At 39.8% G+C, this 12,436-nt stretch overlaps 2 protein-coding genes across 6 annotated transcripts in view; one reads left to right on the top strand and one right to left on the bottom strand.

Moving 5' to 3' along the window:
• Positions 1–3,596, bottom strand: part of LOC116705260 (SH3 and PX domain-containing protein 2A) — a 50,831-nt gene extending 47,235 nt beyond the window's left edge. Inside the window, exon 1 of one of the 2 annotated variants that reach the window (XM_032541264.1) lies at positions 3,073–3,596. In XM_032541264.1, coding sequence (XP_032397155.1) covers positions 3,073–3,144 — 72 coding nt within the window. In that variant the 5' untranslated portion in view covers positions 3,145–3,596. The remainder of the gene's footprint in view (positions 1–3,072) is intronic. The other variant, XM_032541265.1, reaches the window with a different exon arrangement.
• A 1,968-nt stretch (positions 3,597–5,564) lies between these two features.
• Positions 5,565–12,436, top strand: part of slka (STE20-like kinase a) — a 22,570-nt gene continuing 15,698 nt past the window's right edge. For 2 of the 4 annotated variants that reach the window (XM_032541887.1, XM_032541888.1), the window contains exons 1-3: positions 5,566–6,242; positions 8,549–8,713; positions 10,768–10,816. In XM_032541887.1, coding sequence (XP_032397778.1) covers positions 6,093–6,242; positions 8,549–8,713; positions 10,768–10,816 — 364 coding nt within the window. In that variant the 5' untranslated portion in view covers positions 5,566–6,092. Of the gene's footprint in view, positions 6,243–8,548; positions 8,714–10,767; positions 10,817–12,436 lie in introns of all 4 variants that reach the window. The other 2 variants (XM_032541886.1, XM_032541889.1) reach the window with 2 other exon arrangements.

Raw genomic sequence — 12,436 nt, forward strand, 5'->3', positions numbered from 1 at the left:
TAGCTCATAGATAATGAGATTTAATTTTGTTTTCCCTCTTCTTCCCTCGTGGGGACTTTCCAGTCAACCCTCACCTCCGGCTTCCATCCCAAGGGAAAGTGTGTGCCCTATGTTTAGTGCCCTTGGGAAGTCTCCCTCTTCAGGAGATGGATGATGCAATTGATCCTAACTCTCAGGTTAATTAATCCAATTCTACCTGATGGACTAATGGATTTTTGCGGCTCCAATGAGAAATGGCTCGTTGGATTTGATTACTTAAGTCAGTAAGATAACACCAAGTCCAGACCATGCAGTCAAATAAGACCAGGCATCTACAGCCAGACTAGCATATTTGACCCACCTTCTCTTCTGTCTTTATGCTAAGCTAAGAAACTTGCTAAAACTTCTGGTCTCAGAAATAATGGAGCAACACAAAATGTATGTCTTGGGTTTTATGGTTTTGTTTTAGTGTTTCTAATATTTGAGAAGAAGGCAAACAATATGAGTAGCTGACAGAGAGCGAGTGAAGGAGAAGGCAAGTCCCGAGAGTTTGGTTGTTTGGTCCGCACCAGTTGGAATGAGCTTTCACACTTCCACCGTCTATATTAATGATGTTTCATTTCCAGGATAGTTTCTGTGCCGCCGAAATTTTTGCCGGATGTCCGTCATCTTCCATTTTATTTGTTTTGCCATTCTAAACTCTGGTCGATTTATGAGGACTGCTCCTCAGATCTCTGCAGGATAAATCCAGACAGCTAGCCAGACTTATCTGCTGAATTTTTTGTATTTTGTTGATATTTCTGTTGCACAAAACAACTTTTGAATGTACAAGTTCCACCAAAACAAGTTCCTTCCCGAGGCTATTTTATAAAGCCACAGTTGCTGCATCCGCTGCAAAACGATGGTTGGTTTAAAGAAATGGCAATAAACCAAACCACATTATTCTCCTATCCAGAAATAGTGTGGACTAGCCAGACCTTCCTCTGCAGCGCTGTGGAGGTAGTTTTGGCAATGCAGAATACAGTACCCCAAATGAACCAGACTACTCAATGAAACGCTCCAGGGTTCGGTTGAAACGGACCAAACGGCTCAGGTGAAAAAGCAACTTAAGGTTGCTGCTATATGGTAAATGATGATGTATTTGTATACATCTGTATTTGACATGGTTGAGTAGCTCAAAAGCCTCAAGGATAACGATGGAAGCAAGCACCTTTTCACTGGCTTTCTGGTAAATTATTCAAATCCCATTTGGTCATATTTTATTCCAGTTAGATATAGGAGTTAGACACATATTTTACCCCTTTTTTCCTTTAAATAATAAAAACTATGTTGAAAATAAAGTTGACAATAATGATGACTGCAAAAGGGATGACTATGTCACATTAAATATTATGTAAAAAACCATCAAAACGATAAATCCATGCTTAATGCACCCTGGGTGCATGCTTTACTATAATACTATCAAAAAGTGCATTATTTAACACATTTACCCTGTTGTCTCATTATTTTGGCTTGTTTGTACCACGTTAGTATTATGTACCAGCAAAGTAACAGGAAATTTTAGATGCTCGATCAAATCCGCCAGACGTGGTGATGTCACAGGATGTGCCTCGTGGCCCTAATTCTGCCTCTTGCCCTGGTATTCGAACAGCAATTCCCGCTCCCCATGCCTTAAGATAACTACATTGACCATTCTAGCAGATTTGATTTAGGGTCTACCATAAGAAAGTGGCAGAATCTGCAACATTGCGGTTGAAAACACCAAAGAAAAAATGGTCAGGAAGACGGCCTTTAATTGGTCGACACTCACCTGGCGTAATAATAACCATTTAGTTGTGGATTCATCATTCTGGAATTACTGTGCAGTTAATATCTGTAAAGACACTGCAGTTCCAGGTAGGGCTGGGTGATATGGAGAAAATCAGATATAACGATATTCTTGACCAAATACCTCAGTATCGATATTGCGGCAATATTGTGTTGACAACTGACTCGACAAAATATCTTCACACTTAGATTTAAGATAAATAATCATCAGTAATGCGGATAAAATGACAAAGTGGGGAAAAGGCAAATAATAGAACAGCGAGAAAGGTCTGGACAGTTCAGAAAAATCACACCAATTTACTATAATCCAGCCTTTAATCCCAGGAAAAGACAACACTTATGTCACATCACAATATTACAATATCCAAAATCAAAGACAATATCTAGTCTCATATCATGATATCGATACAAGATTGATTTATTATTTATACATATGAAAATAACATCAGTATTATTTTGAAAAATTGGGATATGAGATTATTGTCTTTGATATATATATATTATATTGATACTAGTTCCAGGCTGGATAACAAACAAACAAACAAAGCTTGCTCAACAAAACAAAGTTCTGTGGAAAGGCCCAGATGTTAGCCATCATGCTAAACAAGCAGAACGATGGTAGCTTGAAGCAATGCGCAATATTAAACATTAAGTAACTTTATTTATAGATTTATAATTATTGATTTATTGTACAAAGACACTGTAGTTCCAGGCTCAATAAAAACAAGCCTACAATTGCACAGAAGACCTCGTTGAAACAGTGCATATATCTGCTTCTAAAAAATACAATACACTGAACCAGACTGTATACATCTTTAGATATTGAATATGACATAAAACGTTTTCATAACTGAAAGTTTTCTCTGAATTCTAACTTTTATTTAAGTTTTTTTTTTTTTAAAGTTCAGAATTCTTAGATTAAAATCTGTGAATAAAGTCATAATTCTGAGGAAAAAAAGTGAGAGATGGGACTTTATTCTCAGAATTATGACTTTAAACTTAGAGCTCAATAAATGTTTTCACATGTGGCCCTACTCCTCCTCCATACTAGAAAAATCAATCACGTTGGTGTTGAGATATTTGAGTCTGCAGATCTGGACCAAAGTGGTGAAATCGACAGACCCATGGCCATCCATAGAGCTGCTCTCATGGCTAGAACGTCAATACATTTGTTTACAATGTTGTGGAGCCTAAAGTTGTGATGTTAATAGCTACTTGACTAACATGATGAGCAGAAACACAGAAAGAGGAAACATCTGTACTTACATAGTGTTTGGAAGGATTCCTTCTCTTCTGAACGTCCACAACATTAACGTCAAGGACGGTTCGCAGCTGCATCTTGACAGACCAAATGGGATTTGCAGCAAGAAATACTCTTAAGAAGTGCTACGAAAAAAGACGCTCACCCATGAAAGCGATAGTGAATATCAAACACCACAAGGGCTTTTGAGGACTGTAATGTTGGTAAAAGGAGCAGACTTTGGGTGCATCCATGAAACGATGGTGCCAGGCGGTCTCGGTGTTTCTGAACCATTGTGAAACATGACAACGCAATAAAACTGGCGTTCAATCAGTCTCCCCCCTCCTTCAAGGAGGGCTGGACCGCCGCAGCAAAGCAGTCTACGGACAGGAGGGCAGTGTGTCAACATGGGGCGGTCCCGCTTTAGCTGGCCACACACTCCTGCCCCGACCCTTTGAAGAAGTGATGACAAACTGTTTGGGACTTGTTGCTTTGGTTTCTTGTTTTTTACGTGTAAGACAATATTGTGCAAAACTATTATTAAAAACTATTGAGCGTTTGGTTACAAAAATTATGACAAGCACATGTTACTCTTCAATAAAAGTGGATGGAAAAGAGAATATTGCTGCCTTCAAATGTACCTCCTTTCCAAGGCTATATATATATATATATATGTATACACATACACACATATTTACAGTATATACTACATTTGTGACAATAAACTCTCTAAAGCTGCCTGTGAAGTATTTTTCACCTCAGAAAACATAGGCCTTTGTTTATTACGCTTGAACAGCTACATAAAAACCTACAACACACTGCTTAGCTGACAATCACATAACATGGCAACACCTATTGTGCTTTTCAAAGACACTGTAAGATTTCCGACAGCACTTGAACTCGGCATATTACTTTGGTTCCTCCCAGTGGCGGAGGCATGGAAATGGCTATGAAGAGGAGACGTCTTTTTATTTTTTCCACAAAACCAAATAGGCTATCCTCTTTGTACCGCGTGGTGCAGTTTATGTTTTTATTATTAGTCTATTATTTGCACTATTAGGCTACAGTTCTGAGGTAGCCTATACTTGTAGGCCTATTCTTGTTTAAATATTTAAACAAGAATAGGCCTATTTCATGGTTTTTCAGACTATACATTACAAAGGCAAATATTTTACTTTTTACTGCAGGCCTAACGGATTCTGACAGACTGATTCAGATTTAAAACACTTAATCGTTTAAAGATTCTACGCAACGGTATGCATTTAAATAATGTCATGCCTCACCTGAAAAAAAAAATGTAGTAGGCCTATTGAGAATTACTTTTACTTTTGATAGGGCTACTGAGTACATTTTTGCTAATGACACTGGCTGCTACTTCCATCCCTAGATGGACAGGCCTATTGCAGAACATTTTATTCTAATTTATTATTTTTTGTAGCCATATTGCTGCATTTATGGGAGTCTGCTCTTAATCTAATGTGTTTCAATTTACAAAGAACGAACCTACAAAAACTAAAAGTGAATGGGCTTGTAATTTACAATTAGTATGGCTACGGTTGCCCATTATCTTGTCAATAGTAATTGATATGGCCACTTACAGAACTTTTCTGTGATTTTTTTAAACAAAAGGCCAACTAAACTAAATCATGATGATTTAGCTCTCAAGAATATGACTGCTTACTCTAAATAAGATGATATATTAGTCTAACTATAGGGACATCATGTGTTTTATAACATAATGTGGGCTCGAACAAAACAACTTCTTCCATTTTGTTCCCTTTCCATGACGACAGAAACTAGCATGCGTGGGAGAGCCGTTCTCTTAACGTCCATGGGTAGATTCTTTCTTTAACTGTCTATGGGTAGCTGCCATAGACCGTTAATATAACGATGGTAGCTGCTAGGGCCGAGGGGGCTGGGCCATAGGCTGAGCCATAGGCTGAGACCGGCTGAGCCGCTACGTAGGCCTACGTCCTGCCGAGCGGATTCAGGAAACAGATACAGCTAACTACGTCAAGCTGACTTCCGTCAAAACCAACTGACAGCGGAAACATTAAACTAGCCTCCGAAGTAAAAGCTTAGTGAGTCTCTTGCGTTGTTAAAGCAACACAAAACCGGCCTTACCATATTATGAAAATAAATGTTAATATTGAGTATCTTCATTCAGCAAACAGTGTATTAGCGTTAACGTTACGCCTGACAAAACGACATAACGTTAGCGTTAACGCTGTTAACTTCCATGCCTAAGCCTTCCATGCTTTCAAATCGCCGGGCGGTAACGCGCCGTCTCCAGCCATTTTATTGAGGGGCAGGCGGTAGTGGAAACGCGGTTTGGATCACGGCTGTGGGAACATGAAGCTATATGAATTTACATCCACGCAATGTTACATCCATGGTCGCTTCCCACATAAATGCGCAGCGATTCGGCTCTGCCGCTAAGTGGAGTTCACTGTGCGGAACCACTGACGGTAACCAGATATAACCTAGCTATGTGTGTACGGTTGTTCGTTGCTAACACCAAAAACGGTTCAACAGTTTTATTTTTGAACGGAAATTACGTGACGTTACGTTACCGAGCTTGACGCTGGTTTGCTAACTTCTGTGTGGTCAGCCAACCGAAGCATGGGGTTCGCTGACTATCCGTGTTTTACTCTCTAGGTTAGCTAGCTAAATGATTGAAATGCCTTGTCGAGTTTGATACTATGGCCGATACTTGCTTTTTAATGTTATTTATTTGATTTTATCAAAATGGAATTGTTAGCCTGTGCGTAATAGCGAACTCGTCTCTGTACATCCCTCATCTTAACGACCAGCGTCCTGAACACAGCTATGATGTGATTATGAATAACAGCCGTCGAGGGAAGTTATAATTGCCATTATCACAGCTGAATGGCTACTATAGCAGCTTGTCCGCCTTCATTTGACGCCTGCATGCTGTTATTTCGCTAGCCATTTGAGCTCCGCGTCAGGAGGAACCGCTATATTCTTGGCGGAAATAACCGAAGTGATCGCATTCACTGCACCGTAGTTAGTTCACGTCCGAAAGATGTCTTTCTTCAATTTTCGGAAGATATTCAAGTTGGGGCCTGATAAGAAGAAGAAGCAGTATGAACATGTACATAGAGACGTTAACCCCGAGGAAATATGGGATATCATTGGGGAGCTGGGAGATGGAGCGTTTGGGAAAGTCTACAAGGTAAGATGTTACATCCGTCTTGGGGTTTTCTAACCCATTTCTTAAGACATGCTTTCGTTGTGTTTCATGTTGTTGCATGATACATTCAAATGACAACACAATCCTCGTTCGGGCCACATCCCCTATGCCACTATACCCTCAATTATTGCAATTTTAGTGTCAAGTGCATGCTATGACAGCCTACTCATACTGTATTGTACTGCAACTATTACCTGCCTACTAAAATCTTCAAGGTAAAGATGTAAAGGAACCTAACCTAGGACTGTGTTTTAGTGACAGTTAAAGCTTACATCCTTAGTGTCAGTGTTATTTCTAATGTTTAAGATAGGCCCTGTTAAATTATGTTGTAAATATGACTTTGCCATGTCATTGAGTTGCACTTGGCCTCACTGAAACAGTTGAAGGTGTGGTTCACCACCACAGAATAAACATGACCTCACAAATGCCAAACTGGATTGTCTAATCTGGTTGCTCAGAGAGATCAGAGGACACAGATAAACAGAAAAAATAGAAATACTGTATATCCTGAGAGCAGGTACCCTTAAAAGTCAAACGTGTTTGTTTATGCCATGCACTCAGTTTTAACAACACACACTGTACATTATACATAAGGTGGACATAATATCCGCATATAACTAATCATTATCATCAGATGGTAAACGTTGGTAGTTTAGTGGATAGTAGTTTCACATGAAGCTCCATCTCTTCATCAATTCAAGACTCTTTTATTGCAGTAACCCCCAGCTTTCTCTCTCTTTCTCTGTGGTTTATGTTGTCTCTTACTGGAACTCTGGTGATCAAATAAAGCAGCTAATGGCCCAGCAAATCTTCATTTGCAAGTCTTATTAGCTGATTAACTAACTGTGATTAAAGCCAGTGGACTTACATGCCTTCTCAGATGTAGACAAATATACTCTTCACAATGTATTGACTACCATTTCCCACTCATAGAGGTAGGACTTGCCTTCCTCAGGTCATATTACTATAAACACAAACTATGTATTTCACCAGGTATTTCACAGGCCTTTGATGGCTGCCTCATTTGGGTGGGGTGATGAATTTTGCCAGCAAAGTGTGAATCAGCTGTTTTAGAGAGTGAAAGATGGAAGATTCCTCAACTCAAACAGTATGCATTAAACAGGTTGTTTTGTGCCTTATTTTATTAAAGAGACAGGCCATTTGTTTTGACTAACTGCTTATACAATTCTGTTCGCACAGCTTGTTAGTTCACATAGTTAGATTGGCTTATGAGTGACAGCCCTTCTGATCATTTAACAATGTGCATGATTGTTTTATTTGTTTTTATGGCACCCACAAACTCTCTGTTATACCCTCAAAACAGTACAGAGTTTTATGTGTTATGTACATAATGACTGAAGACCACAGGCTTCATTTGAATAGCTCAGTGGCAGACAAATTATCGCTACCCTCTCCATCATGTGGCTTATATTGATGGTCTGTGTTAGACAGGCGTCAGCCAGCACAAAGGGAAAGAGACAGGGAGGGTGTCAGGTCAGAACTGTGTAAATATAGTGTGTGACTCTGCAGTTGTTGGTCCTAACACACCCTCCCTTTTCTTTTTCCTTAACTCCCCAAGATTGTGTCTGTATCCATAAACATTAAGCCCAAAGCTGGCCTTAAAATAACTTCTTGGCTACCTTTTGACAGGGTGGGTGGTCATTTTTAGTCTCTTTAGCACAACCTAATCAGAAATAAAGATTTTAGGGCATGTGTTACCTAGACGAGCATAAGCCATTTCCCTATTAAATTATAGATTAATTTGGTATAATCTCTAAGTGACTGCCACTGTAACTTCGCATGTGGCTTTACAGTATATTTATCAAGGTGAAAGGAAAGAAAGAAGTGAGGGGAGAAAAAGAAGAGGAGGAAGTGAGCAAGCTACACAAGATCAGCTTTTGTTAGAGTAGGTCAGAAGGTGATGGGTTGTATTGTAAATAGTTTTACTTCAAATGGTTGCTGTGTTTTTTTTTCACAGTATTGTTCCTTTTCCACATGTTCATAAAACATCATAAAGTCTCAATGAAATGTATTTATAGAGATGTGATCATCTAGGTGCTGCACAAGCCATAAAGTGCTGCAGTTTTCAATACTATAGTTTCATAAGGGCTTTTGTCTTAAATGAAATTGTTAACGTCAATGGGTGTTCTTCCAAAATAGCCACTATACTGCACAGCCCCAGCAAAGTAAACCAAGCTGATGGTTCTGTAGTCCAGCCAGCAATATTAGAAAAGAAACATAATGAACAACATTCTCTACAAGCCTTTTGTCGTCAATGTTGTTTTCAGGCTCAGAACAAGCAGAATGGGACCCTCGCTGCTGCTAAGGTTATTGACACAAAGACAGAGGATGAATTGGAGGATTACATGGTGGAGATTGACATTCTGGCCTCTTGCAACCACCATCACATCGTCAAACTGCTGGATGCCTTTTATTTTGAAGGCAAACTTTGGGTAAGTTCCTGACTGAGATAACTGTTTTCTTGTGTGTTGCTGTTAATTTGAAGCCAAGGAGAAACAGCGGCAGTGAAACAGTCAAACATGGAGACACACAAATTCATCACAAGCCACTATTCATTATGCTGGACTCTTATATCATTCAATTTAGGAATAATAACAGTGCATTTGTTCCCCATTGCCAACCTTTTGAAGAATTTAAAATTGATCATGTGGCACAGTCAGAGGATTGTACAAGACTAAGACTGCATGTTCAACGCCAGGATTGCCTGACCTCCCAGAGCTATTAGGTCAAAATCTTCCGTCTGAAGTCACGACCATACTCCTTAGTTTGACCGTATTCTTATCCCCTATGAATCTTAAGCAGGGAGTATTGTTTCTTTATAGTTACAAAAGAGTAAAATTCTCCTTTTATTTTTTCTAAATTCACATTTTTTAAAGAGTCTGCTTCTTTACCAAGCTATTTTACTTTGAGCAGAGAGTTGAGTCACTGTGCAGTTTTAAGATATGGTCAGTAGATCTCATTCTGTGTGCAGTAAGAGGCCCTAGAGCAATTAGGTCCTGGCAGGTGGTGTCATGTGGCCATCCCTTGTGGACTGGCCACATCTATGGGAAGATAATGGAGTGGCTTTGGTAGCTGGAGAAAGTGCCTGAATAATTCAGAGCTGTATAGAGGTTGTCCCCTTCGGCCCCCGTCATTAAGAAGCATGATTAATGTGTAACTATTTATGCCCTGCACATGTTGAGTTAATGTATAATATTTTTTTCAAAAAGGTTAATCAAGGAAAACAGGTTGCTCTAAAAGAGAGAGGATTTATTCACATGCATGTTCAGTTGAACCCGCAACATTCCCATGGCATGGTAAATTGTAATGCAGAACACAAACAGCCACTTGGTTTCTCCTCTTTGTTTGAGTCCCTGAAAAGAAGGCGGTGCTCGGTTGTAGCTTTGATTGATTTTTGTCTATCATCTGATACCATGAGCTGCCAAATAACTGGCAAGTGCCAATGAAGTGGTGGTTGGGTACATTACATCTGCTATTACAACTGAGGTCAGGAGCTGGTCCGTTTTACATCTCTATAACAGTATTAGGGGATGGTGTTGTGTTCATCTAATGTACTGTGGCTTCAAAGAGTTGCTCCATGAACTGTTGAATCCATAGATTTCTTATTATTAAGACAGCCGGTATTTTGTTTTAAGCATGTCAGAAGTTATGGGAAAGGATATGCATCATTATGCTCAAGCCTAAACTCGTAATGTAGCTTTTAGTTGTATATTATTATAAGACAAGTGAAAGTAAATTTAAGTTCTTATGGTTTTCACTCCCTAGCATATTACATCAGCATAAATCCTTTTCACATCTTCCCTAAAAGAAATACTATGGTTTAGAGATGTATACGAAGAATATTTTTTTTGTGGCAAGAATTAAACTGTCAATACTCTTGACTTGAAAGGGAGTATTGGCTTTATGATGTTTACCCAAATGAGGAAATCCTTTTTTAGGAGAACTGGATGATGATGAAATATCCTGTATGTGAGTCGTAGAGACACACACATTAAGCATTTACACTCTAAACAAGAAGAACTTATTTTGTAGAAATTGTTGTACTAACAAGATGAGCTACACAACTTCTGCATACAAATCAGGCGAATTGTGAATAAACTATAGGGAGAGGATCCTAGTTTCTGTCTCCAGCTTGCAATACAAACCTCTATTGATGTCTTGCTCCGACAAGGTCCTGAAATGGAAAATGATAGATCTGACAATAGAGTTTGCTCAGTATAGCTGTTTAGTGTTTAGGGGTTCTGATTTCTTTCCTATGAAGGTCATGTTGTTTACCTGCCTTGGATAACACAAATTCTTGAAACAAATGTTCTGTTATGAGAGGAGTTTGTGGCTTCACTGCATTAATTCATTAATTCAATTAAATTATATTTATAGTATCAATTCAAAACAAGAGTTATCTCGAGACACTTTACTGGTGGAGTAGGTCCACACTACTCATTACAGTTCACATTACTTTTTGTTCCACTTTGTTTTACCATTTCAGATTCTGATTGAGTTCTGTGCGGGTGGTGCAGTGGATGCCATCATGCTGGGTAAGTCCCTCTTTCATTGCAGGAAACCAAAAAAAACACTATAAAGTGCTGGAGCTTTTTCTTTGCTCCATCCTCAAGTGCCAACTCTTTTTATTCCTTCCAGAAGTCTCCTCTGCGGGATTGTTTTGCCTCTCCCTGGTTGGTGAGGCCATTCCAACTGTGTAATTATTGTAGCTTAGATTTCAAGGAGTGGTTAGTCCACTTCTAGTGCCTGCAGTTTTTCTCTCTTATTTTGAAGCTTGAAGAAACACCTCACCACTTTCTTGTATGTGTGCATTACAAAGTGGATACAAATTAATTTACTTCAGTTTTGGATTGTTGATGTGTTCTGCTCTGTGAACTGACTCACCTAGAACAAATTCCCTCCCCCAGATTTATTTGATTCATATATGGTGGTTGGTGTCAGGATGGAGTTCTGTCCTCCAGTTGCTATTGGATACCATCATACAGTGGGACTCAAAAGTTTGGGCACCCCAGGTAAAAAATTGTGTTAATGTGCATAAAGAAGCCAAGAAAAGATGGAAAAATCTCCAAAAGGCATCAAATGACAGATTAGACATTCGTATAATATGTCACAAAAGACCGTGTGAGACCGTGTCATGGATGTTTCTCAATCATCGTCTAAAAAGACTAGGTGATGTCAATCTTAAGGTTTTAAATGCCCAGACTCATCTGACCTTGCCCCAACAATCAGCACTGAAAATAGTTGACGCTCACAAAGCAGGATAAGAAGATAGCAAAGCATTTTCAGATGCCAATATCTTCTGTTTGGAATGTAATTAAGAAATGTCAGTCTTAAGGAACAGTGGAAGTTAACCCTTGTATGGTATTTGGATAAGATTGACCAATTTCAAGGATACATTTTGTCTACCTGAAAATCAATGGCCTTACCTTATTTTCTGTGATAAATATGTATGGAGTTTAAATACTTTGGGGTCTTGTTCGCGAGTGAGGGGACCATGGAGCGTGAGATTGGTCAGACAATCGGAGCAGCGGGTGCGGTATTACATTCCATTTATCGCACCGTTGTGAGGAAAAGGGAACTGAGCCAGAAGGCAAAGCTCTTGATCTACCGGGCAATTTTCATTCCTAGCCTCACCTATAGTCATGAAGGCTGGGTCATGACCAAAAGAACGAGATCCAGGGTACAGTCGGCCAAAATGGGTTTCCTCAGGAGGGTGGCTGGCGTCTCCCTTAGAAATAGGGTGAGAAGCTCAGTCATCCGAGAGGAGCTCGGAGTAGAGCCGTTGCGCCTTCGCGTCGAAAGGAGCCAGTTGAGGTGGTTCGGGCATCTGGTAAGGATGCCTCCTGGGCGCCTCCCTAGGGAAGTGTTCCAGGCACATCCAGCTGGGAGGAGGCCTTGGGAAAGACCCAGGACTAGGTGGAGAGATTATATCTCCAACCTAGCCTGGGAACGCCTCGGGATCCCCCAGTCAGAGTTGGTTGATGTGGCTCGGGAAAGGGAAGTTTGGGGTCCCCTACTGGAGATGCTGCCCCCGCAACCCGATACCGGATAAGCGGATGAAGATGGATGGATGGATGGATGGAAGGAACATGTAGTCCTGACTCAATTCATTCTGGATATGCCCACTTATGTTTTTTCCAAGATAAGAATGATCA

The sequence above is a fragment of the Etheostoma spectabile genome, chromosome 17 (assembly GCF_008692095.1).
Source record: "Etheostoma spectabile isolate EspeVRDwgs_2016 chromosome 17, UIUC_Espe_1.0, whole genome shotgun sequence".
NCBI classification, from domain to species: domain Eukaryota; kingdom Metazoa; phylum Chordata; class Actinopteri; order Perciformes; family Percidae; genus Etheostoma; species Etheostoma spectabile.